This window comes from Cebidichthys violaceus, unplaced genomic scaffold, assembly GCF_023349555.1.
Source record: "Cebidichthys violaceus isolate CVI_PGR_0920_01 unplaced genomic scaffold, fCebVio1.0.p SCAF_12, whole genome shotgun sequence".
In the NCBI taxonomy this organism is placed as follows: domain Eukaryota; kingdom Metazoa; phylum Chordata; class Actinopteri; order Perciformes; family Stichaeidae; genus Cebidichthys; species Cebidichthys violaceus.
Genome location: NW_027176285.1, coordinates 6,691,405 through 6,718,123, shown reverse-complemented (window position 1 = coordinate 6,718,123; position 26,719 = coordinate 6,691,405). Strand labels below are relative to the sequence as shown.

Below are 26,719 nucleotides of genomic sequence, written 5' to 3'. Positions count from 1 at the left end.
ACCCCAGATCCACAATATCGTCCCAGCCTCGGAGACTTGATGTCAGCGCCGTCGTACAGCTCCACGTAATCATACCCACAGTCGGCCTCCTCCTCGATCTCAAACACTTGGAAGATGATTTCCACTCCGTAACCCTTCTCAGCAGAGACCACCCACAGACAGTCGGAGCCGCCCGGGTAGTTGTTATCTCCAAACTGGGCATGAGAGTAGAGATCTTTTGTCTTGACCTCGGCTTTTAGGCTTCCTCCACATTCTGGGAATTCACAGCCACAAAATTAGAGGGTCAAAAAGAGGAGCTCGTAAAAATGATGAAAGAATGCAGCTTTCTAAACACAGCAGAAAACAACACCATAGATGAAATGACACATTTTTGTTATTCTATTCTGTCACTAAAGTGCCATTTGACTCGTTTTCCAGGCTTTTTTTGCTGCAGAACATTGTGGTTGCTTTGCTTACCTGCTCTGTATGAAGCCTCAAAGCCTCTCTTCTGCACTGAGTTGTCAGAGAAAAAACGCAGGAACATTTTGTTGCCACTGGAGATGACTGGAGAAGGCTTTTTGGTGCCACAGAAGCGCCCAAGACTCTGGGCACGCGAGTCTCGCCCGTCGTAGATCTCGAGGTGGTCGTAAGTGCACTCCAGATGGGCCTCCATGTCGATCTCGTTGAAAACCTGTGAGACATTTTAAAACGCTGTGAATTAGCTCCAAAAGTTGCCTTTCAAAAAAACACCCATTGACATACAAGTTTGATACGATGGCCCGGGGTTGTGGACAGAGACCAGGTGCAGGCCTTCTTGCTGGGATACTTATCAGGCCAGTTGGGGCTGCTCATTGTGCCTGACACAGTGTTTACAGCATGATCACAGCCCGCTGAAAAACACAATGAAAGCTGGTCACATCATTTGCTCCTGGTTTTGTCCTTTGAATAGGCATCCAGCAAAAGTAATAAGTGGCTATCAGTAGTTCTTAAGAAAACCATCCTCAATGAGAAAATACATGCAAAAAAAACAGCAGAAACACCTACAGTACCTTCCTTGCAGTCGTGCTTGTTATCGTGCAGCATGAAGCCGCTGCGACACTGACAGCTGTAGCTCCCGAAGGTGTTCACACATTCATGCTGGCAGCCTCCGTTTTCTTTGGAGCACTCGTCTATATCTGTTGAGATGTTTAAAGATTTTTTTTTGTAAAAATTCCTTTGCACAACGTGCAGATGTGTCACAACAGGTTGCAGAACATATCAGATTAACAATTCTAGAGCATTATCTGCTGCTGAGCGCAGACACAAAGGGTTTCTGTGTTACTCAAGGAGGAAGAATCTGCAGAATGAGAAGCTTAAGACCCACAATACTGGCTCATCTCTCAGCAAAACATCTCTTGGGTTAGAGCCTTATGTAAGTATTTTTGAAAAGCTCAGTCCTTCCTGTCAATAGAACAAAGTGAAGGGCTTTTAAAATACAATTGTTAAAATACAGAATTTGCCGTTCCGGATGTTTTAGTTGGGCTATCAATATTTTTTCAATAACAAAAAGAGAAATGCTTAAGTAATCTGTAGTCTGATTAAGCAGAACACATTTATTTAAGGTATGTCATTTTCTGCAAAATGTATTATTGTGTTGAATATAATTTACACAATATTACATAATATTTACAATATTAGAAAAAACACAAACACTAGACCGGCCATGTTAAAAAATAATAAATGTGAATGTGATTGATTTATTTGATTTAAACACCAAGCATGATACTAAATTATTTAGTTGTGCAAAATTAAATTTAAGCTTCAGTCAAACTACACGCCTCCTTTCTTGTGTGAGAAACAGAAGATAACTGCCTGCCTGGTTATTGTATTGGGGTGATGATTTGCTCTTTTTTACTGTACAAGGTCCTGGACATTACGTACTTACTAATATCCTTCCTCAACACTTCACTCCTCATGACTTACCAGAGAAGAAGTGAGCCTTGAAGCCCCTCTTGGAGACAGTGTTGTCAGACTTGAACTCAATCCTCATGTTGTTTTGTTGGGAGGTGATGACCTCGGGCTTCTCCGCTCCACAGAACTTCCCATGAAGCTCTGAGTCGGAACTCAAACCACTGCGCACCTCCACATAATCATATTTACACACCTGATGGTAAACACTGGACAATTTTACTCACTACAGAGGAAAAAGACGTGGCCTGTGAAATGATGATGATTTAACAGGTTAACAATATATGGAAAAACATCACTTTAATCAACTTACGTCATTCCCTTCGGTCTCGAACACATCGAACACCAGAGTGATGCGATACTGAATGGGTGCCACCAGCTGCCACACGCAGTTCTTGTTGGGAGGGTATTCTTTGGGCCACCCGGGGGTGGTGAGGGAGCCATTCAGCTTGGTGATGAACCCGCCACAGGCAGCTGCTGGTGGGAGAAAACACAGATTTTAGTGGTTGAAGTGTGAGAGAAAAACATTTAGAAAACATAAATTACATCACCCATTTGCTTGCATTTGTGAATTCTCATTTAAAAAAGATTACCTATTAATGTGTTGGTTGTTTATTACAAAGAAATGTTAAGAAATAAAGTTATAACCAAGAATAACTGATATAATGATAGTGGTACTGGAATAAACCAGTGGAGATCAAAGGTTGCAGAATCATATTAATTTCTATAAAATCAAGAAATGTACCAAATTGTAATGTGGGGAAATGTAATTCCTGTCTGTAGGTTTAGATGAATCAAATCAGTGGTAACAGGCTGTCTGGGCTTATAAAGAAGTTGCAGTGAGTACTGCCCTCTCGTGGTAGAAGAGAGAATACCAGGGATTCATGTCTTAACAGTGCAAAAAGAGATGAGGCTGCCTTCTCATAATGCCAAGTGTTCGTTTGAGCACTTGTACGAGTTAAAATTCGGATTAACAGACAACATGTAATTTTCAGTTGTCATCTATTTACCTTTGACTTTATTGTCTAAGTTGATACTTCCCTAGTTGCAGATCTCAGGCCAGTGTGAGGTTTTCTCATTTTTGAACTCGATTCAACAAACTCAGAGCCTGTTGATTGGGTTTAGTTCAGCTGCTGAATGGGCCTGAAGATGAATGAACTCAAGTGGAAACAAATGTCAGATGTAGGTAGTTTGCTTTGCTTAACAGAAAGACTGTAAACCGGTGCTGATAGGTGGATTTAATGACATTTGTACAGAGCCAAGCTGTTTCCCCCTGTTTCCAGTCTTTAAGCTAAGCTAAACCAGTTGCAGGCTGTAGTCTTAAATTGAACAGAAATATACCAGGGAGGTATTGATCTTCTTAACTTACTCTCCTCCAGAAAAGTGAATAATTGTATTTCCCAAAATGGCAAACTGGGAAATACACTCAGAGCAAAGTGAAGACTGGAGCTGACCTAGCTCTCAGGTTTTAGTGTGTGAAGCCGTGCTCTATACTCACTCTCACAGCTGCGTCTGTCGGCTGCCAGCTCGTATCCGGGGTCACATGCACATCTGTAGCTGCCCAGTGTGTTCACACAGCGCTGCTCGCAGTGACCGTTGTTCGGTCCGGAGCACTCATCCATCTCTGGCAAATGAAAAATCATAAAAATGAAAAACAAAAGTTCTTGTCTTTGCTGGCCATTTTTAACTGATGTTACTTTCTGACCTTTAAAAAAGCTGGCCGCAAACCCGGCTTTGTTGACCGAGCTGTCAGACACAAACTTCAGCCAGAGCCGGTTGGAGTTGCTTTTGATGTCGGCAGGTTTGTCGTAGCCGCAGAAACGGCCGAGCAGCGGGCTGCTCTCTGAGCCGCCGTCCCTCACCTCCACGTAGTCGTAGGCGCAGCTGTCATGCCTCTCAATCTGCAGTGGAAGCAAGGACAATGAAGTTTGCAAAGCAGGTGAAAGTGATAGTGGTGTCTTCTTGCCTTTCAAGGACTGGGCAATGGAAACAAAAGTATGAGCAAAAGAAAAAATAAAGCTCCAAGGTACCTGAGGGAATATGAGGTTTGTGAAACATTCTCCCAGTTTGGTCATTTCTTCTGGAGATATTTCCTTGTTTTCTTAACATGTAAACAATCACATTAAAGTGATTTTACCTCAAACGACTGAAAGGAGAGGCCAACATCGAAACCTTCTGCTACTGTGATTTTCCACACACACATTTTGTTAGACTGGTAGTCATCGGGATAGTTGGGGGACTGGATCTGGCCGCTGTCCCGCTTCACCTCTCCCCCACAGATGGCTGCACAGGAGGTGAGAAGTGATTTGTTTCATCCAGAGATATCCATATTTTTTACATTTAGTTGTCTAAATTTAAAAAGAAAATGTTGAACCTGGGAAAAACCTGAGAATGTAGCGTATGTAAAGTGCATATTAAAATGCACACATTATCAAAGTTGTACCTTCATACACAGCTGAAAAGCCTTTGCCCACCCAGCTGCTGCTGCTTCTGAATTCAATCCACAGTTGACTGTCGGTGGAGATGATTGAATCTGGAAGTGTGTCTCCACAAAAACGTCCTGCCAAAGTACATGAAAAGATCATACTGCAAGGTGCTGACTACATGACACAGGAATGACACGGCATCACGTTTTTGGATGATGCTCAGCAGAGAGAGAGGAGGTCTACTGTAAAATCACAGTTAAAGACCTTTCAGAGGAGCTTTTCTCCAGAACCCGTCTCGGACCTCCACGTGGTCGTACCAACACAAGTGACTCCTGAAGAGGTCCATGGAAGTAAAATTCAGAACAATCTGAGAGACACAAGACACAAGGAGGGCAGAATGGCAGAAGAAAAAAAAAGGGAGAGAAAAATGTAACATCTATTTAAATCAAACTGTGTTTTCCTGATGTTGTTACTTCTTGATTTGAACAATGTGAGCTTGTCATGAACTGAAAGCTGAATAATTCATTAAATCACTAACTTTATAAATTTGGTGAATTGTCTTGCAAGTATTGAATAAATGCTTCCACTCACCTTCTCTCCAGGAGTGACAGAAATCCTCCAGACACAGTGAGCGTAAGCTGAGTAGCCATTTGGAAAACCGGGAGAAGAGAAGTTTCCAGCACTTTCCTGCAGGCTGTCTCCACACCCTTTAACAACCACACAGTTATATCACAAAAGACCAGAGCAATGACATTAAAGTGCCAGAATGAACAAACCAGAGGAGATTGTAAACTGTTTGCATTTGCTTTATTGCACATTCACTAAAGCAATTAATGATGTGTCATATCTAATTGACTTTGATAAGTGATAAAAGTCTAAAATCAAGGTGTTGTCATTTGAATGTATATGTATATATATATATACTGTATATATGTTCTGCACATTTAATGTAGCTCACTTGCACACTTGTAGAGTTTGCGGGCTTGTGCAATGTCGCCTTTGCTAAGCCTGGTCCTCTGTCCAATAGGTGGCCTGGCTCCATTGACGTCATAACGGGGCAAGATTGTGTCCAAGAAGATGCCTCTGTTTCAGACAGATCACAAATGTGAGCAGTTCAATATCAGAGAAGAGAAAATTCAAAAATAAAAACATCAATTACGTCACACGTAGCTTGAGGAGAAACATCGTCTAACTATACTGATGTGCAGGAAAATGTCTTTTTCAAAAGTTCACACGGAGACCTTTTTTTTTCTAGGTCCGACTCTTGTCCAACACCTTGATGCTTTATTGATCGTGATAATCTCTCATGGGTTTGGAGCTCACGCTTGCACAGTTCCCATGGTGATGCACCCATGAATGACAGGCATGTGCAAACAGAGCACTCTGAATGGGGCCTTTCGACGGTGCCAAGCTCAGCGGAGCCCGCTCCTGAATGCCAGAGAAAAAGGCCACTCTAGCCCAAATTGTTCAACAAAGCCTGAACTGCCAGGCCTTTATTTAGCTTGGCTTGCCTCCATGACCCAGACCGGCAAAGCAGCGATGGAGGTAAAAAACCAAAGCACAGAGAAAAGCAACAACATGCACGAGACAGAAAATGAAAAGGAAACTAGTGTGAAACCATTTCTGTGACAAAAAAGGATCAAATCCCCTGAGGTTTCCTACGGAGTGTGTTTAGCAGAGCTGAATGAAGGGAAGAACACCAGGTCAGCTGCTAATGCAGCGTGATATTAGGGGCAGTTAGGGAGGTCAAATGACCATAAACCATGTGAAAAATTTAATCAATTTAAACTCTAAACTTAGTAGTGTAAAGGAGTTTGATCACTGATTGTCAGATGTAAGCTGGTGGGGATGATGGCCTGCTTAGAGGAGCAGGCTGGAGCTCTGTATGTTGCCAGTTAAAATGAACAGGCAGGGTGGACGGAGTGAATCACCAATGCTCTGCCCCGGTGAAGCTGTTTAATGGCCTGTTAATGTGAACCAGGGAAAGGCTGAAAACAAAGAACACTTGGGAAATAAAAGTGATGAAATCCTTGCAGTCGCATTAACAGAAACTTTAGGAAAGAAAAGCATAAGAAAGCATCAGAATGCCAACCTGGAAAATGTATTCCTTGCATAATGCATGATGCTGCCAAAGTCGTACACCTCCCCGAGTGAGTCGACCTCACCCGGCTCCATCTTCAGGAAGTTATACTCCTGTCCTATTCACACACAGAGAATCAGCTGACTAAACGCTAGTAGAAACATCTGGAGCGTCTGTGAGCGCACACACGCACACACACACACACACACATGCGCACACACACACACACACACACACACACACACACACACACACACGTTTTCACACTTGTTTCATGTCATCACAGTAACAGTACCTGGTTGGATGTTGTCTCTGATGATGCTTACATGCTCGTCTCGGTCCGGACGTGTGTGTTCGTGCCAGAAGCCGATCACGTGGCCGAGTTCATGCACCACAATGCCAAACTTATCACAGTTCTTTCCTATGGAGATGGCCTGAGGGCCGCCACCTCTCCTCCCCACATAGGAGCAACACCTGCAGGGGGCGACACTGTTCAGCTCCAAGCGCATTCTGAACAAACATTCATTCTTTGCTGCTGGTGAATATTTAAGAAACCATACCACCCTGTGTTAGCAAGTTTAAACTCTAGTCTTTAAACAGCCACTGTCTTCCATGTATAAACGAGTACTTTGATAGTCAATTAACTGACTCGTAAAACTGGGTTGAGTTTTGTATGTTCACCTTAAACATCAAGTATGCACGAGCATAATGGAAAACAGTTGCTTTTTTGCACATCCAGCAGACACTGAGCAACATGAGAGATTTAAAGCTGGTTTATAGTCATTCTTTTTTTTTGCTGTATTTTGCCCTCCACCAACTCCTGAGTGAAATGTTTTGGCTATTTCACTGCTAAATGTTCGACTATGATCACCAGCTAGTTGCCAACTTTATTTGTCTACTGTGGTGCCGGGCAAGTTGTGTATATTGTTTTTAGAGCTTTTTTTAATAAAAACAGTTACCTGCTGTGGCTGAAAATAGCGGTGATGAGAACAGTGAAAGTGAACTAAACAATAAAGCTGTGGGCCATAAAACCAAAACAATGAGCTGAAATGAGATAAAATGCTCTGTGACTTCCACATTGTGTGAAAATGCATGGAAATGAATGGACGCCTTGCACAGTACTAACACAACACTTTGGTTTTCTGTCATGTGAGTAAAGACGCTGGCCTCAAGGCTGAGGCATTATTTATGTGTAGATATGTTGATAAATGAATAAATGAAACTAAACTAAATAAATGATTTAAAAACTATTAATGAGCTCTGAACTCACCCACAAGGTCGGTAGGTGAACACAATGTAGCTTTCTTCAGTCGTCCTCTCAGTGAATGTTACACAAGTGTGCTTCTCCCAGTGACGCATGGCCTGACGGAAAATAGCTCTCTGACTGCCTGAAAGGAATAAGAGGTTGACAGTTTCAGCGTGTCAAAACCACACAAGGCAACGAACACATGCTGGCTGTGTGTATAGCAAACAACTCCCCTGTAAGAATTTATGAATGATTTCCTGTTTTCAGTGAGAACTCACCAGTGAAATTCCCGCTGATCACATACGGGATGATGCCATCCGTCCACACTCGCTCAGGCCTGGAGGTGGCTGCTCTCCTCCGACGACGGAGACTCGTTCTGTCTGCAGCTCTCTTAGACCCGACGTCCTCATTGGAAGAGGAACTGTTGACTGTAAAAAAATGTATCTTTGTTTGAACTCAATCGACAGCCAGTCAGAATCATTCATAGATTATCAAAAGTATTCCTGCTTTGATACCTGAGTCTGTGTGGTTGATGTGTGGACTGATATGTGCTTCTTTGAACATGCGCAGGTCGTCTTCATCAAGGGCGATGTCTCCCCAAAAGGCAGCTGGGGCAAACAGATGAACACACAGATACACAATACATGCATAAAGATGAAATTATGTTAAAGATGTACAATGAATAAACTTTAAAATGAAGCTGCAGCCAGCGGACGGTTAGTTTAGCTTAAAGACAGAAACACCAGCATCTCTAAAGCTCTCTAATTAACACGTTATCTAATTTGTTTAATTCATACAAAACCCAGAGTGTTAAACCATGCAGTGGTTTTATGGACAGTTATGTGCAGAACTAAAATAAATTAGAAAAAGTGAACTAGTGAGTTTTGATTTGTTGTTTGTTTTTTTACCTTTGGGCAGAGCCAGGCTAGCTGCTTACCCCTGTTTCCAGTCTTTATGCTAAGCTAAGCTAACCATTTGCTGGCTGTAGCTACATATTTAATGAACAGATACAAGATTGACGTTGATCTTTTCTTTCAAAGCAAACTATGTCTTCAAGAAAAGTGTTCTGTAAGTAGAAACCTTGATCTGAGGAAAATAAACTTGTCCTACTTTTTCATACTGTAAACCTGGAACCATAATGTAGACACATTAGCTCATTACTTCACACTCTCCAACTATTGTACCATTTGAGTAGTGGGTGAAATGATTTGCTCCACACAGACAAAACCAGTTTCAACTTATTTTTAAACTTTATCTCTGAAGTTCAGTAGTTTTTTTTCTCTCCTGCAAACAGCAGCCAAAACTAACTTCATGCTTCACTGTGTGTGTAAGTGCATATCTTTGTCCTGAAAAGAGGTCTGAACGAGACTCCATGTGTCTGTTTGATCAGCAAATACACCTCCTGAGCACACAAACCGAAACATATTGGAGGACTGTCCAGCTACTGGGTCATTTTAAAGAATGAAGACGTGAACTGAATACTTTACAGGATTGTGATCACACTGTACTGGACTTAATCTACTCAAATGGGAAAAAAACATTAAACACATGAAGAACAATTGTAGGAGTTTCATAAAAATGGCATATAGATGATGTCTGCATAGTTTTATGTTGACCAAATTTACACAAGTAGTAGTAAATTAGTAAAGTGCATTGGTCAAGAATTGGGGATGTGTTTTCATATTCAAGCTCAGCAACTCATAAACTCATGAGTGTAGTCCTTCCACATCGGAGACCTTCAAAAGGTGAAGTACTGCATCGTTCAACAGCTTCACTTTATGAACTAAACATATTTCTCTACTATGTAAGGAAACCCTGAGCACTCCAGGATCGCTGCATGTTGGTTTTGTGTGTGTTTAGCAGCATGGCGTTCCCAAACATTGATCTCATCTCTTGAATGAGGCCCAGAGGGGATTTTGATAACGTTTAACGACATAATAATGTCATCTTTTCTACAGAAGCATTAATTGACTGAGTATGGATATCTATGTAGGAAAGATATTAAATACATTCACTCAAGTATTGTTCTTAAGTACAGTTAGTTTATATGATATCTATAGTTACTAGTTGCTTTTCAGATCAAGATTTTAAACACAAAACACATCTACTTCTAAAATGTGACTTGTTAGATTAAACCATAGAGCAGTATGTAAACATTTAACTTCACCTCAACTGGTAACAACATTAAAAATGCTGCTTAGACTTCTGTTGCATCAGTTTGGCCAGTTGATTTTTTAAATCATATTCATCATATTTTCCCATAATAAAATATGTTACAATATGACAAATGTAAGTCAAACTGATGTTCATGAACTGTATTCCTCCGTTATACATCACATCAGACTCTTCACACATGTAAATCAAAAACTTCAAAAACAAATGTTGGCAAGTCAATGATAACTAAATATGATCATATTCCTACAATGTGATTCCGCTGAAATATATACAACTCTGAAAGGAGTTAGTCCGCATAAGGCGTATAAGTACATTTTACTGATACTACTTCTGTACTTTCACTTAACTTACATTGTGAGTGCTTTACTTGTAAGATAAAAGCTGTGAAAGTGCAGAAGAGTTGAAACTTAGCAGCTGGAGTAGCTGAAAAAGATGGTTCCTTCCAGATAATTCAACATTAGCAGCTTAAATTGGGAGACAACAAATAGCAATATGAAATTTAAACATGCCATGAGCAGGAACGATTGTCTGGGACAGAAAATTTGACTAAAGTTGGGTTGTGGGCTCCAACAAAACGTGTTGAAGTGAATAGGAAAACCTTCAACTTCTGCCTTAAAACACAAAGCTGAACCACAAGACTCAGATATTAGAATCTCAATAGCCATTTCTTTTCTGGGTTAGGGTAGTAAATCTAAATCAAGGCTTTAAAATGTCTGTTCTGAAACGTATAGGTGACATTACTCACACATTGGTTTCTGTTACCACTATGGCTTAAACATTTAGTTTCCTCCTGTATAAATCAGGATCTCACGTTGTACTAGTCGAGCACAACAGCTCACCAGAGTCGTTCCCATTAAATACCTCATTTAGCCATGTGATGTAACAACCTTTGAAAGTCCAAGTGAAAAGACGTAGCAGGCCCTGTGTCAGCCTTTGAAGTGAATTCACTCATGCAAAGGGTGACTGTAAATGACTGTCACCCCTGCAGTGTGCACCCCATGCCCTGAAGCCAGAGGGATTTCACCGGCATCCAGCCGAGGACTGCGCTGGCACGGCCTCAATGACCTCTAGTCTCCAGGCAACTGCCTCTGAGAAGAAGAGTGGTGTGTTTTGGAAGTTTCAGAAGTCACAAGTGAAAAGGGACTCCAAGCAGCTGGAGGCCCCCCAATAACCGAAGTAATTGTTTGGCATGTTCGGTGATGGAGAAAAACAACTTGTATACTCTTTACACTGAGAACGCTCGTAGTTATTGCAACACAACATCAATATTATGCTCATAAAATAGGATGCTTTGCTGGAGATAAAATTACCACAAAAACATTAGAAAAACTGAAGAATGCACCTACATGCATTTGTAATAATAACCTAATGATATAATATAGCATTACAAAAGGGGCCATTCTGTCCCCTAGTGAGAACTTTTATTTATGATATTTAAGTACATTTAGCTGATAATACTTTTGTACTTCTGCTTAAGTAAAATTGCATGCCATTACTTGTAATGGAGTATTTCCCAGTGCGGTTTTACTTCTTCCACCACCACCTTGACTTTGAACATTACTTAAGAGCTGTTGAATTAAAGGGATTTGTTTCAACCATTATCAAAATGCCTTTGTTTTACTTTTAGCCAAGATTAAACAGAGCCCCACATAAAAAGAAGAGAGCAAGTTAATAGTAGTAAAATGTACAGTAACACAAGCTTGACTGTGAAAGTATTTATTTATTTTGTTGTAATATCAAATGCATTTCATTATGTCAATTAACTAACTTAGATGTACATGTGTAGGTTATTTTGTTGTTGCAGTTTTTAGCATGTAAATACTAAATTATCAAGTGTCTTCATATTTAACTTAATAAATGTGTTAGCTCACAGGATGAGGGCCTAGGGGGCCATGGATATTGTCTCAATATACACCAGAAATGAAATGCAAAAGATCAATAACTTCATAGAGTAGGTCAAGATTCACAGTACCAGCTTTGCAAGGATCTTTGTAGTCGATTGCATCACCGAGGTAGGTAAAATTAGTGTCCACCAACTCCCAATCAGCCGCCAGAGAAACGCGCAGACTGCACAGCAGCAACAGAAATGTTGGAGCGACTTCCATCAGGCTAATTGTGATTAAATATCTACGAGCGGTAAAGTTGGTGATATAGTAAGAAGAGAAAATAGCGCAAAAAAAAAAGTTCCTCGAATGCGGCGGTGTGATTTCAGAATCTCAGCGTCTCCATTCTGCTGTAGTGATTCGCTGCCATACAGGACGGAGAGCAGAGCGCGCACAGTCCACAGCGAAGCACACATCCATGCATCTGAAGCCAGAGGGGTGCTTCACCTGCAGGCAGATGGGTTATGCACGCTTACATAATGTGTGAGTAGCCCGAGTGTTGAACCGAGTGTTTATTTCTTTATGTTTTAGTTCTGGTGGACACTAGAGGATCATTTTGGAGCAAAATTAACAGCTAAGATTAAGAAATAAGAGAAAAGCGTCAACGTCTAGCTCCATATACTTTACGTAAAGACAATTTATTTAAAAACAGTATTCATTTGGGAATTCCTGCAAATACTTTAAAAGAGCAGCTATGCCAACTCGTATTAAATACCAGGCTGCTAGAGAGTTGCTTCAAAGACGTTCTCAATAAGTGTTGATTCTTGACCGGATGCACCACCTGCAGGTTCCAAGGTCCAAACCACACACACACACACACACACACACACACACACACACACACACACACACACACACACACACACACACACTAGTGCAGGAGCTGATTGAGGAACAAGCTAAAGTCCAGTTTAAGAGAGGAAATAATCAACTTACTGAGTGTGATGACTTTAATGTCCTCCCCAAAGCTCATTCCTTCCTTGATTGATTCATGTAGTTTGCCCATTTTTTTAGCAAATAAATTAGTTTTTAAATAAATCCTGTTTTCTGCTCTCCATCTGAGGTATTTTACTGCTGCATAGTGTCATGCAGTGATGGCAAGCTAAAATTCAGTTCCCTCTATAAACTGCTTTATGTTGGCACAGACAGAAAGGACTATGCCATGTTTTTTTAATTTGGGTGAAAGGCCAAACAACTGTCACTTCAGTTTAGTTGGTTTGGTGTCAACAGTTCTCTCTATTGAAGCTGTTAATGTTGCTTTGAGATCATCATCAGTTTTTAACTGAGTCTTCTTAAGTCTGATGCAACATTCAGGTCTAAAAATGGCCGGTATATTTCAGGCATACATAAAAGTAGACACAAAACTTTATTTTTAATACTTAAAAGAAATAGTTCGAAATGTTCACTCATCCTAAGGCATTGGCCTTCAATACAGACATGAGCTGGTCAAATAGACCAATGCGTTTCTTTCAGAAATCTCATAAATATACCTTTATTATGATACTGAGATTATTCAAAAAAAGTGTATAGTTGCAAAAATACTCTATTATATTTGGGCGTGTTTAACTGAAAGTTGAACTCTGCAGTAATGAATTGTCTGAACTTCTAAATGAAGAATGACAAAAAAAGGAACACGCTTACGATTTACTGCAGACTAAAAGGAGAGGATTGATACCGCTCTCTGATTTGTACGTTATGTACATATGAAGCTGCAGTCAGCAAGGGATTAGCGTAGATTAGTGTAAACCCTGGAAGCAGGGGAAACAGCTAGCCGACTCTGTCCAAAGGTAACAAAATCCACCTACAGTACCGCCGACTTTTCTTCAACATGTTAGGCTGTAACATGTCCATAGTGCTTCTTGGCTCTCACAGTTGATAATTTAACTTTCTTTTCTCCTGCTTGAAAGCAAATTTTTCCTGTAATGGAGAAATTCTGTGGATGCAGTTTAGAGTTTTAAATGTATTTTAATAAGTTCTGAATATATGATCCAGATATTGTCAATCCCCTTTCTCAGGTCAATCCATTAAGACATTCTTTTTTTCTTTTCTGATTCTCAATCAACCTGGAAATTGTACATAAATTAATTCAAATCATATTTGTATTATTCTTCTCCTCCATGTGTATACATCCCTGTGTAGCATTTCTTTTCTTTTGTGATTACCTAAAGGTTTTCCTGTGCTTGACATTAGATGGTAATCTTGTATCAGCCGTTCCAACAAAAAAGAGATACATCTTGTTATCATTCCAGTTTTCAGTGAGGTAAAGTTTTTGCTTTCAAATAAACTGAACTGAAGGACCAGTACAGTGACTTGCATGTTGCATGTGTTAACCACTAAGTGGCACTGATGGTTAGGCGTTGAATTGAGTAAACCTGCAAGAAAAGTGAAAGAACAAAAATAAACAAAAAATTTTAGCAAGAAAAACTATCTGGTGAAGGCTGCAGGGTCATTCAGTCAAACACATAGAATCACCCACTAACACTTTTTCTTTTCAATTTTGTTGATGTGAGCTCACGGGGCAGCGTGCGCTAAAATGATTTAGTGTGGAGAGAGAGAGAGGGAGCCAAAGACTCCAACCAGCTTCACTCCTCCTCAGCACACAACTGCTGCTGAGGAGATGGGACGCTGACCCAGAGAGGAGCGGTTCATGCCTTGGAGAGTTGTCTGCACAGCATGGCTGACTACACCGGTGTGTTGTGAGTGGGGAAAGTGGCCGAAAAACTCCAACTGGAGAGCATTAATGTTTACCTTCTCTTTGGTTGAGCTGGTGCTTTCTCTTAAACCTGGGGTGATGTCCCAGTGCTGGTGCAGGCAGGTCCTGCTCGGTGTGGAGCTGGGCATGCTGGTGGTGGTGCTGGTGGCCGGCAGTGCCGGACAGATCCATGACAGGAGGGAGGCAGGGTCGTCCTGCTATGGAGGATTCGACCTGTACTTTGTTTTGGACAAGTGAGTGCTGCTACTTTTACTCAGGTTTTGGTGCATTGTTTTGAAGATAAACATCATTCAAAATTATCTCCAGAGACATTCAATGGGCATGAAAAATGTGCTATTGTGTTTTAACTAATGCTGAAACACTCATTCAGTCATCAGATCTGATGATTTCTTGTGGCTCAGGATATGGAATTTTTCTGCCACAACATTTTATAGCTTCAGCATTTTCCAATTTTTAATTATTTAACTGAGGAATAAACTAATCAATAACATTGTAAATATTTGTCATTCTGCCCTGCAACAAACTACTTTCGTTATGGATTTATTGATTAGTGATTTTGTCTATACATTGTCAGATAATAGTGAAACATGCCTATCAAAGTCTTGTTTTGTCCGACCAACAGTTCAAAACTAAAAATAATCTGTTTAAAAGTCATACAAAAACAGAAAAGCAGAAAATACTCACATTGGAAAAGCTGGAACCAGAGATTGGTTTTCACTTTGGCATGAAAATGACTTAAAACAATGAAGTGCTTATCAAAACAGTAGTAGATTAATTTTCTGTCAATGAATCAATCAATTAGTTGGCTGTGTCATTTTATTTTCCAAACATAAGAGCAGATTTCTACAGACTAGAGTGCAGACATAAGGGTTAAATTACGCTGTGCATTAAACTGTCATGATGTGAAGCTCCTCAACAGGTCATGTCAAGTCATGTGTCTTCGTGTTGTTGTTCTGTGGGCAAAAACAAAAGTTATAACTTAGGAGTAGTACGATTTGACGAAAACTGTGTTTACACAACGATGACTCATTTGCAAAGTGCTGATGCATTCACTTCAATGATAAAGTGCGGTGCAGGGATTCCTGTTGTCAAAGTGTGGCCAAGTTTCACTGACAGGAGCCCACATTTAGTCCCGACTTCAGCTCTCTGTGCTTCAGTCTGCAGAACCTTTTCTCCATTAGATCCAGATGTTCCAAAGATCCAGAGTTATTGGCTGTCTCTGCACTGGAACTCACATCACAGGATAAATGAAAACATAAGAGAGGGAGAAGAGGTTATGCATATTTGCCGCACAATTCTTTTTGATTTCTGACTTCCGCTTCAAAAGCTGCGTTCTTCTTCTTCTGATTGTTGTGTCTTAGTGTGCACCTGATTTAAAAATCACTATTTGACATAAAGCTAAGATCAATGACGTGGCACTTTTCACTTTTTGTTGGGCATTTTGAAAATGAGCAGCGAAGCCACATGAGAAGCTGTGGAAATATAAAGCTTCAGAACTCAGAAGGAAATACAAAGGCTTACAACTCACTGGCTTCTCTATGTGAAGTTTCACTGTGATGACGATGTAGGTGGGCTCATACAATTACGTCTACAGAACATTTAATATGCTGATAGTTCGGGACATTGACAACAGCAAAATAAATGTGCAAAAAGCAGCTACAGATTAACAAACCATTCGATTTTGATTTCAGAGGTTTACAAAGGACCACAGTTTGGCTAAATAAACATTTTTGAATGGAACATTGTACATTGTTTATAACCTGAAGCTAAATGTGCAGTACTTTTGATCAGACTGAAATAATTTAATCTATCAACAGTCATTAATTGGCAACAATTTTGGCAGTCAATTAATCGCTTAAATCATTTAATTCAAGCAGTATAGCCAGTTTCGGTCTCTTAATAATGACAATAATCATGCAGTCCTTGATCAGGTCACATCACAATCTCAAAAGTGAATGTAAGATTCATGAGGAGTATTACACAGTCTGTGAAAACAACAGTTAGTTTCAGCTTCATCAATTTTGACATCTTCTGTTTCTTGCAAGTCCTTTAACTGCAATTCATGCTCCAATGTTTACAGTATGAACTAGATGCAAAGTGCAGTGTGGTTTTATCTCGTTACCACTGATTGTGTTCAACGTGATCGACAGGGGTCATGAAATTAAACACACTGCATGACATAGAAACGTAGAACCTTGAGGTCATTTAGGACTGCTACACTTACACTTATTACATTTTAGAAAATTCCTCTCTTTCAGGTCTGGCAGTGTGCAACATTACTGGAATGAGATTTATTACTTTGTTGACCACCTGGCTCACAAGTTTATCAGGTAGGTCCACACAGAAACATCAAATTTAGAGAGAAAATTATAAAATGTAATACATGAGTCGTCTCCTCTTCTTTTTTCCCAGTCCTCAGCTACGGATGTCTTTCATTGTGTTTTCAACAGAAGGAAGGATTCTCATGGCACTAACAGAAGACAGGTGCATACATGCGCAGCCTCACTCAAACGGCGTAACGATTTTATTCGCACATCTGTTGCGTTTTCTCGTATTTAGTTGAATTTAATCATCTGTGCCATCTCTTTCTATTTCAATCAATATACATTTTTATTCTCTGGACTACGTCACTGATCAGAGAGAAGATTCGGGCTGGACTGGAGGAGCTAAGCATGGTGCAGCCAGGTGGAGACACCTTCATGCACAGAGGTTTTCAAAGAGTAAGCCATCTGTTATTAAGTCAATGGGAAAATGATCCTACTTACCCAACAGTATGGCATCTGACTTTTTAGACTTTTTAAATGAGGCCCATTTAAATTTATAGTTACTGACGCCTCTAAACTTCTCTCTCAGGCCAGCGAGCAAATATACTACGGGACTGGAGATGGTGAGCAGAACATTTTTCTTTTTAGCACCTAATCATTCCTTCTACCAGTGGACTTTTTTTTTTAATCCCTTCATCAGAACTCATGTGGTACAATCATTAAGACAGAAATAACAAAAACACAGCGATTTTTCCATCAAATGACAATTATGTTCAAATCATTTTGAAAAATACTATAAAAATGGATTTCACTGGATGAGAAGAATTTGTATCATTATTCAAACAGCTTTGACGGGCTTTCAGGTTTCCGAACAGCAAGTGTTATCATCGCCCTGACAGACGGTGAACTGAGGGAAAATCAGTTTGACCTGGCACAAAGAGAGGTGACTTGAAAACCACTTATAGTATTAACCTAAATGAACCATTATATTAATGCACTAGTCTCACTTTTTTCAAACCCAGTCTTCCTAAATGCCAGTAATAACTATTCATAATGTAACGTTATAGTCATCATGTAATAATGCATCGTATTGCTTATGTTTCCCCCTCACATTGTTACTTGAAAATAATATAATACTAGAGCTCTTAAAGGGTAAATCCACATTGAATTACATACGGCAGAGATGTTGCCGTCTTTGGGTTAAAAGCTTAAAAGGAATGCTGTGCTTGTGGCCGCATGACTCTGTGATGTCACAGCAGATGTGTTCCAGCAGCTGTCAATGACATCGTAACATCAGCAGCAAACATCACTGACGGAGGCGTGTCCACAAGTAGAAAAAGCTTTAAAGTCTCGGCTCATAAAAGGGCAGTGCAACTGCACTTTTCTCTCCGTTGTGATTAACTGATCATTCATCATTTCACTGAAGCTTATTTGTTGCTTGTTTGTTCAATTTCTCAGGCCAGCAGAGCACGCCAGTTGGGCGCCACTGTGTACTGTGTGGGAGTAAAAGACTTCAATGAAACCCAGGTACATCAATCATTCAACCAATAAACCAGTTAACCAACTGATGAATGAATCAATCCAAACTACAAGACAACCAGTTAATCATTCAGGCGTATGTCTTGTCAGCTTTCAACGATAGCTGACAGTAAGGACCATGTCTTCCCGGTGAATGATGGATTTGATGCGCTACAAGGAGTCATTGACTCGGTGCGCAAGACACAAGTATCACAGAAAGATGATTAAATACCTCATTTAATATTTTTGATCTAGTGTACCTTTTGTTCAGCTTTTCATGTTATTTTCCCTTACAGATCCTGAAGCGATCATGCATTGAGATCCTGGCTGTAGAGCCCTCCAGCATCTGTGAAGGAGGTGAAGCGGCACAGAAGAAAACATTAACACTGCATTATTTATATTATATCATATTTAGTTTACATACAAGCATATTAAATACATTATATCTAACATTCTTCAGAAATACACAATGCATAACCTACTGCAAGGAAAATTATATGATTATAAAATATAAAATATGGTGCATTTAATCCCACTTCAGAATCTTTCCAGGTGGTTGTTAGAGGAAACGGTTTCCTTCACGCCCGAGACGTACAGAAAGTTCTCTGCAGCTTTCGCATCAATGACACAGTTACTTTGAGTAAGTACATACACCAAGGTTTAACTAGAATGAAAACAAATCTTAATTCAAATTTAAAATCTTTTTTAGGATGTATTTTTTTGTGTATACTTGGTTGGTGGAGACCAAAATAGAGCTAAAAGGAGAGTTAATATTGGATAAAACGTATCAGTTCGTGAGACACAGGACTTCAGATTAATGCTAATGTTGCTATATGTATGCTGGATGTGTAAAGATGTAAAATAACAAATAAGTTTACCACATCAACTTTAAAAAGGCCATAAAATGTAAAATGCGAGAGCTTGTTGTGGAGTTCTGGCACCACAAGCACAACGTCCACAAAGAGGGTTAAACAGTGAGTCTGGCTCTGTCCAAAGGAAACATAACCATAGAGGAATGGAATAAATATGTGAATAACTATGCATCATCCTCTGTTGTCCACGTTGTATTGTGAAGCCAACGACAGAAGACAACAATGTTGTGTAGGTGTGTGAATCCAAACTATTTATAGACAGAATAGATTGGGGATTTCACTCAGCAGCCATTAACATCATTGTTCCAAGTTTGTTTTGGCCGTGTAGATGGAGATGGGTGGAGGGAGAGCAGCTCTTTGTGGTTCACAATGACTTAAATGCCCGTCCTTCCCCCCAAAAACCATCAACACCAACTTCCCCTTCTTTAAAATCAGCTGGTTTATTGCTCAAAGCTTCTCAGATGTCTGAAGGGGAATGTGGATCTCATCAGGGAGGAGCACTGTCTTTGCACACACTAGACACTCACTCAGCCAGGGTAAATAAACCACAGCCCTCCCTCATTTGCTTCATTTTCCATAAGGAGAGGAAGTCCAGGGATTTAATAACAAAAAGAATATTTTGAAGCTTGAATCTCCTGAAGTTTCAGGACTTGTAGAGAAAAATCAAGTTTTACCTTTGCTTCACTTTGACAATTTTCTCTTTCACCAATGATCCCAACTTATCTTTTAATTTCTATACTGTCAAATCACATCATTACAGAATAGTGTGATATAAGTTATTATGTAATTCTATTTCCACAGTGAAAAGACCATTGGTGGTGAGAGATACCTACCTTTTGTGCCCAGCTCCTGTTCTGGAAAAAGAGGGAACGTAAGTGACTGCTGTTGCTGTCCACAGACGGGGGTGTCTGGGTCGTAATAGACTGAGTGCTGAATGTGCCAACTCTCCTACCATTCTCTACAGGTCTGCCACCCTCCACGTCAGCATGAACAATGGCCTGAGCTTCATATCGAGCTCCGTCACAATTACTGCAATCACTTGTGTAAGTACAATGTAAAGAAAGATGGCAGTAAAAAGCTGAACTCACACATCAGCTCACGACTAAATGTACTCTATGAACTTCAATCTGAACTTCCACTTATAAATCTGTTACCTTGTAACTCCTGCTACAAGTATTGTATTGTTGGCCATATGGAATCATTGCATAACCCCCCAAAAAATGTCTTATATGGGTAAGCTGTTTCTTTCAGTTTGTGTTTAAAGAAACTGCTCCTACCCCACATGTCTGCAACTGGAGCAGTTTGACCCTCTGACTCATTTCATTATCATGTTATATCATTTGAAAAGCACTCTATAATGTCCTCTGCAAGTATTTCACCCTAATAAATGGTGTTGAAATGTCATGGAAGCGGCAATCTATATGATGACTAGTCATCTAAAAAACACATTTCCATCTAGTTTTGGTTGACAAGTGAAAATTGCATCAATATAAAAACAAATATGAAAATGATTTAAAGATTTAAAACACACAAAAGCAAAACATGTTTTCACAAAGCAACATGAGGTTCAGTGAAGTTGTGTGCAGGTTTGCTGAGCTAAGGACTCACCTTGGTGATGTCCCGTATCTATTTCTCCTCCAGTCTGATGGGACCTTTGTGGCCATAGCTTTGCTCATCCTGCTGCTCCTGCTCACCATCATTCTGCTGTGGTGGTTTTGGCCTCTCTGCTGCACCGTGGTACGACGGCCATCTTTGATCCTCCCTGAGTGAAGAACATACAAATGTGTTTACATTAGGACACATCAATACACTTTTTATTTTTTTTCTCATGCTTGCAGGTCATCCATGAGCCACCTCCTCCAGTAATAGAGGACTACTCTGTAGGCAGTTTTATTTTTTCTTTCACTTTTCTGCACCCACATTCATTCCTTTACACTAATCATTACATTGTTTGTGCAGCACAACAGATTTGCTCATCAGCTATGGTATAATCTATTTGCTTTAGTCTTATTAAAAGTAATACCGTTTCCTTCTTCTTTAGGATGATGAAGACGGTTTTCCCAAGAAGAGGTGGCCCACAGTGGACGCATCGTACTACGGAGGACGTGGAGTCGGAGGCATCAAGAGAATGGAGGTAGGAGGAGAGAACGGCAACCCAGATAACAAATCAATTAATATGTAGTGAAACTTACTTACTCAACATGTTTTCCAGATACTTACAAATGAAGAAACAAAAATGAATAATATAAATCTTAATCAAATAATTATTTTCACAGTGTGTATGTTGCACAGTTGCTATCACAAGGTCTTTCTTACATAGAATCAACATCAAACCAGTGTGTCATGCTTCTTTACATGCTTTAGTAATCTACTGCACATCTTTATCTACATATTACAGTACAGTCATTTAGCAGATGCTTTTATCCAAAGCGACTTACAATTCAGTATCTATCTACACACCGTAGACGCAGCTACGAGAGCAATTTTTGGGGTTAAGTGTCTTGCTCAAGGACACATTGACATGAGACTAGCGGAGCAGGAGCCGGGGATCGAACCTTTGACACTCTGATTGAAAGGCGGCCCTGCTCTCCACTTAGCCACGGTCACCCCATCTATCTATCTATCAACCGGCTTCAGGTTCATAGACGAAACACGTGGCGGCCTTGAATCTAGCACTCGGCTACTTTGAGAGAGATCAAACACAAATACAGCAGGAGTACAAAGGGAAACAGGAAGCGACTCATTCCTTAAAAGAGATGAGTATGCAAGTCCATGCTGGAAGGGACTGAGTCACTTTGTCGTTGTGACTACTTCAGTGAGCCAATGAGAGTCAACATGAGGCCATCTGGCCAGTAAACTGCAAGGACGACAGATTTACCAAATGCTCGGAGGCTAGGATGTGTACTCCGTTAGCAAGCTTGAGCCTGCTCAGACAATATGAAGGTGCCTTAAATCTTGTGCAAAGGCTTGGATTTTGCAGCTTGAGGTGGTAAAAAGGAAAGAGTCCTCTCAATTCATGTGAGGAAAAGAAGGAAAAAAGGTAAGGAGACAGAAGTCGCCTTCTCAGTGTGAAGTGCTTCACAGACTGGCACAGAGGAATCTCTGCTGTTAACTCGAAGCAGCACCGCTTCCAAACAGAGCAACGGAAAATATGCACGACTTCATTTAAGTACTTTCTCTGCCAAGTTAAAGCCTTCATGGCTTCTCTGTGGCAGCTGCAAGGAAGTTAATCTGAGTTATGAACTTCCAAGGTTGCTTTGACAGACCTGGTTTCACTCTGGATGTGATGGATTGTTCTTGACATTTACTGAATCTTTTTCAGGGGTTCTTTGACTATAATTATAACTTGAAAAAAATGCTTTTGATGAAACTTTCTTACATTTGGGGAGGCAGACTTCTGCAGCAGTGGGTCTCTTGCTGCATTTTTAGGGGTTATGCTATAAAACAGGTTCAAAAGAAATTTAGGAAAAATATTAGATCTGAAACTTGGGAACGTAAATTGACGCAATTAAATTTTGGGCCAAGGGAGCAAACTTCAGATTTCTTGTGGATTTCAGAGGACTGGGTTTAATTAAACTGTAGACATGCTATGAACATCTGGATATTCAAGGAAAGAGTAATTGTTACATGTACAGATAAAGCAGTAAGTTGCAGCCATTTAATGCAGATGCATTGGTAAAAAGACAGATTCTCCTGGAGCTAACATAATCAGCTGATTTGATTTGTCTTGGAATATTAAAATAACAATTGAGGATTGTCTCCAAGTCTAAGAGCGGCTCTGTGAGATAGCTAAATGCTAAAAGTCAGCAGGCTAACATACTCACAATGACTGCTAAGATGCAGATGTTTAGCCATATTACTATTTTGAACTTATTTTAAACTCTAAAGGAATGCAATCCATTTGTCACTGATAGCAGCACTGAAAGCTTTTGTTTCTGTTCAGGTCCGATGGGGAGACAAAGGCTCCACTGAAGAGGGAGCCAAACTGGAAAAAGCTAAAAACGCTCGAGTTGTGATGCCCGCAGAGGAGTTTGATCCACCGCGGCCTTATTACAACGCGCACAAATCCATCCGCCAACAGAAGTGGTACTCTCCCATCAAGGTGCTCCAGTGATTCACTTTCTAGTTGTGTTATTCCCTCAGGACTGCTGGGGTTTGGTGCATAACATTCTCATCATGTGCTTGATTCTGTAATTTGTTATCAAATCATATAATGCTTATTTTAAAAGTTTTTTTTTTATCATTATTTGACATTCAAATTCTTCTTAAAAAAAACAACTTTTTATTTAAGATATTTCATAATCAAAGCTTTTTCCAGGGCTTTCAACCCCATCTTATGGTCATCCTCGGTTTGCTCAGTTGTCATAGAGATGCATAACTGCCAGCAAATGTATTTCATGACATGGATCATATATTGTTAACATATGCAATATACAGAATTATATAAATACCAGATGTTTTAAAACAGACATCTTCCTTACGGTGACGCGTCCATCACCATAATCTAAAAATATGATCTTTTAGTGTTTCTGTGAATGACATGTGACCAGGACATAGTTAATAAAATGTGTTTCCTGACATATTAGTCAGCTGAATGGACGGTAATAAGAACCAGACATGAACTGAGCTCACCCCTGAATATGGAATGTGTTGAGCGGGTGTTATTTCTAATTAAACACATTCTTTGTTTATCTGTCGCTCCATTATATAAAGCTTCCTATCCAAGAATCAAAGAGAGACATCTGGAGCACAAAGTGGAGCATATACAATCTGGTAGAGCCACAAATAAACACACAAACTCTTGCTTGTTCGTTAACTCAGCTTTTAGAAGGATCGTTTTTGCTGCACTGCTGACCACCGCACTGGAGTTATGTTAATAGTCTGGTTGTTATAAGTGGTCACTGGTATAACATACTGGGTTATTTGTGCCGTCATCTGGGATCACCTCTCCACAGGGAAAACTGGATGCTTTGTGTGTATTCCTGAGAAAAGGCTACGACAGAGTGTCTGTGATGCGACCTCATCCTGGAGACAAGGTGAGACTTCCTCTGTGCGATAATGAAAAACAGCTTCATCTCTGTACAGCTGTAAGAAAACAAAGCAATCAATAACATTGTGAACCAAGTAACGTTTTGCAGGCAAACGTGTGCGGATTTGCCAAATTCATGACCTCTGCAAATGAGGGATAAAAGAGCAACGGATCAAAGAACAGAGTAGAAACCAAGTGGAAATCTCATCTGCACAACATTAGACACACTTATTCCATGGACTAAACATTTTTAAGCAGTCGAAGCTGCATCAAAGGGATTTCAAGCAAGCAAAATCCCAAGTGGCAAAGTGAGCAGACAAAAGGTAAAAAACAACTGCAGTATTGTATGGAGGAATGCTCTTGTCTGCAGAAGTCATTTAGAGTAAATTCAGCAAGCCTCCTCCAGCGTCAGCTCTGCTGGGCTGGCAGGAATGGCGTTTCCTTTCCATGACATCCACTAACAAAGGAATTTCCTTTTTCCATCTGTTGCAAGCTGTACCCTTCCAAGCCTGCCAATCGCGTTGCCAGAGTAGCTTCAGCAGTGCAGTTTCTTGTCTTTACAGATTCACTTTTATTTACATCTCACAGTTAAGTTAATAAACAAAATGACCTGTGATTCCTTTTTGTTTTTCTTCATCACAGGGCAAGTGCATAAACTTCACCCGGAGCAAATCCCACCCTGCTCCTCGCTATCCCATCTACAACCATCCCTCCACGCCAGTCTACACTTTGCCCCACAGTTACCGGCGGCGGCCTTCAGAGGGCAGCCATGTCTTCCATTTGCCCCCCTCGCCAACTTCAACGCTCCCCCCTCTGCCGTCCACTCCTCCCCCATCCTCCACCACCCCTCCCGTGTACACACCACCTCCAAACAGAGCACTGCCCCCTTCTAACATGAGCTCGGTCTTTGCGCCCCCATCCCCAACTGGCTCCCTACCGCCGCCACCTCAGGGTCCACCCCCATGTAGAGCCCCTCCACCGTCACGGCCTCCTCCACGCCCCGATCATGAGAACTATTGAACATTGTAAAAACAAAAGAGTTGAGGGGAAGGATCCAAGCTCAGGATGGAAACTTGAAGGAATCCGCTCACTGTGCCTCTGTCCAAACAGAGGGAGTGTATAACGTTGCCTTTTGAGGCTGCAGCTGCTTATTCAACTCCTGCAGAGTCTGTTTTCCTCAACACGCGCATGAACTCTGACGTGAATATTTAGCGTAGTGAGCACAGCTTTGGCTATTAAATGCTATTGGAGCTAAGCAATGTATTCATTTTTTAAGAACACTTCTTCCTAATATCAAAACAGACACTTTTCTTTCGATCTGAAATGAATCTTTCACTGCTTTGTGCAGTGAAAAGCAATAATCATTGAGTTCAAAAAGCATAAAATACAATGGCTCAGTAACTGCGTCGTTTTTTATACGTGAACATCTAGTTGGCAAGTGTCGTCTTGGAAAATGTTTATTTTGTAAATAAATATTAATTAAATCACAGAAAGATATATGATATTGCATTACATGTCTGATTTCCATGGACTAGGACAATTTTAGGTAAAAGTAGGAAAGGCAGTTATGGAATAACGTAACTGACATTTTGGGATATATACACTTTTGCTTTCTTGCCGAAAGTTGGACAAGAAGATTGATACCACTGTCACATTTATATGGTAGATATAGCACCAGCAGGGGATTTGTTTAAACAGTCACAGTGTGTCACTTCCTGTCAAACCACAACTTGTTTTTACATTTATTTTTGTGTATGGAACAAACAAACAATGTTTAGTGTGTTAATTATTGAGTTTTAGAGGTGCTGATAGGGACATCTTGTATAACCTTTACGGCATGTAGACATGAGAGTGGTATCAATCCTCTCATCTAACTCTTAGCAAGAAAGGGAATGAGTGTATTCCTTGAAGATTAATTCATACACATCTGACAAGAGACCCCTACAGAGAGACAAGCCCAATGCATGATATTCAAAACATAGTTCTCCTAAAATCAGTAAGTTAGAAACCAGAGACGCTCATCAGTAAAGATGTCTGCAAGAAGCTCTTAAAACACATGAGTTACATATTTGGCTCACTGTTGGGTGCCTTTTATGTTTCTGACAAAAGTGACCTCTGGAAAACAACCCTGAGAATGATTTAACAGAATGACAGTCTGTAGTTTTTGAGTGTGGTTATTTGATGCGTTTGAAATGAAAAGTAAAACGCTTTATCAGAACTCGAGCTCAATCTGCTGGTTAGTGGTGACAGTTTAGGATTTACTCACAACTTTAAATGCTCTACACCCAAGGTTCACCTCAGCAGGTGATCTTCTGCCCTCACTCACTGACATGCACCCAGCTGGACACACTTAGGATGAAGGCTTTTACTGCAAGCAGTTGTGAAACTGTGAAAACAGTAATTTGGAAAACATTGAGATTCTATAAACAAGAGTTTGACCAAAAATGTTGTAAGACATGACTTAGTAACATGAAAACAGGATTCACAAAATTAGTCTGCATGCGAAACAACAACTTAACTTCTCCTAGGCAGTCCACCACACTGTAATTAATCAGTGAATGAAATAAAGTTTTAACTGGTACTTCGA

At 40.3% G+C, this 26,719-nt stretch overlaps 2 protein-coding genes and 1 long non-coding RNA gene across 9 annotated transcripts in view; 1 reads left to right on the top strand and 2 right to left on the bottom strand.

Annotated features, from left to right (window-relative positions):
- The window catches only part of LOC137868973 (bone morphogenetic protein 1-like), a 14,185-nt gene extending 1,386 nt beyond the window's left edge, over window positions 1–12,799 (bottom strand). The window contains exons 1-19 of one of the 3 annotated variants that reach the window (XM_068706037.1): window positions 12,673–12,799; window positions 8,194–8,286; window positions 7,957–8,106; window positions 7,703–7,820; window positions 6,728–6,906; window positions 6,445–6,550; window positions 5,311–5,435; window positions 4,944–5,059; window positions 4,617–4,719; window positions 4,370–4,486; window positions 4,064–4,209; window positions 3,632–3,827; window positions 3,425–3,550; window positions 2,240–2,403; window positions 1,942–2,122; window positions 1,029–1,154; window positions 742–869; window positions 457–670; window positions 3–253 (exon numbers count right to left, since the gene is read on the bottom strand). In XM_068706037.1, coding sequence (XP_068562138.1) covers window positions 3–253; window positions 457–670; window positions 742–869; window positions 1,029–1,154; window positions 1,942–2,122; window positions 2,240–2,403; window positions 3,425–3,550; window positions 3,632–3,827; window positions 4,064–4,209; window positions 4,370–4,486; window positions 4,617–4,719; window positions 4,944–5,059; window positions 5,311–5,435; window positions 6,445–6,550; window positions 6,728–6,906; window positions 7,703–7,820; window positions 7,957–8,106; window positions 8,194–8,286; window positions 12,673–12,742 — 2,709 coding nt within the window. In that variant the 5' untranslated portion in view covers window positions 12,743–12,799. Of the gene's footprint in view, window positions 1–2; window positions 254–456; window positions 671–741; window positions 870–1,028; window positions 1,155–1,941; window positions 2,123–2,239; window positions 2,404–3,424; window positions 3,551–3,631; window positions 3,828–4,063; window positions 4,210–4,369; window positions 4,487–4,616; window positions 4,720–4,943; window positions 5,060–5,310; window positions 5,436–6,444; window positions 6,551–6,727; window positions 6,907–7,702; window positions 7,821–7,956; window positions 8,107–8,193; window positions 8,287–11,825; window positions 12,055–12,672 lie in introns of those variants that run through there. The other 2 variants (XM_068706034.1, XM_068706036.1) reach the window with 2 other exon arrangements.
- LOC137868974 (anthrax toxin receptor 1-like) lies at window positions 12,054–25,605 on the top strand. 5 transcript variants are annotated; one of them, XM_068706041.1, is made up of 19 exons: window positions 13,906–14,432; window positions 14,548–14,682; window positions 16,708–16,779; window positions 16,862–16,933; window positions 17,088–17,169; window positions 17,303–17,336; window positions 17,577–17,656; window positions 18,172–18,240; window positions 18,343–18,423; window positions 18,528–18,588; window positions 18,773–18,871; window positions 19,905–19,974; window positions 20,068–20,146; window positions 20,745–20,840; window positions 20,942–20,983; window positions 21,145–21,237; window positions 23,047–23,205; window positions 24,059–24,139; window positions 24,775–25,605. In XM_068706041.1, exons 1-19 carry the CDS (start codon window positions 14,410–14,412, stop codon window positions 25,150–25,152), a joined length of 1,806 nt encoding a protein of 601 aa, XP_068562142.1. In that variant the 5' UTR covers window positions 13,906–14,409; the 3' UTR covers window positions 25,153–25,605. The 5 variants fall into 5 exon arrangements, with proteins under 5 accessions (XP_068562143.1, XP_068562142.1, XP_068562141.1 ...); XM_068706042.1 differs by lacking the exons at window positions 13,906–14,432; window positions 14,548–14,682 and adding an exon at window positions 12,054–12,219; XM_068706038.1 differs by having other exon boundaries at window positions 13,907–14,682.
- On the bottom strand, window positions 15,268–26,719 carry LOC137868980 (uncharacterized). The gene is made up of 6 exons (XR_011102254.1): window positions 26,399–26,719; window positions 21,127–21,197; window positions 20,712–20,865; window positions 18,492–18,577; window positions 15,503–15,673; window positions 15,268–15,402 (listed from the first exon to the last, which is right to left on the bottom strand). It is a non-coding gene; the product is annotated as an uncharacterized lncRNA (long non-coding RNA).

Bases quoted from the DNA above. Each gene is read 5' to 3' on its own strand.
- LOC137868974 (XM_068706038.1), top strand. From the start codon at position 14,384: ATGCCTTGGAGAGTTGTCTGCACAGCATGGCTGACTACACCGGTGTGT. The intron at 20,147-20,744 runs GTAAGTACAATG...TTTCTCCTCCAG, and splicing joins CAATTACTGCAATCACTTGT to TCTGATGGGACCTTTGTGGC. The intron at 23,206-24,058 runs GTGCTCCAGTGA...ACCTCTCCACAG, and splicing joins AGTGGTACTCTCCCATCAAG to GGAAAACTGGATGCTTTGTG.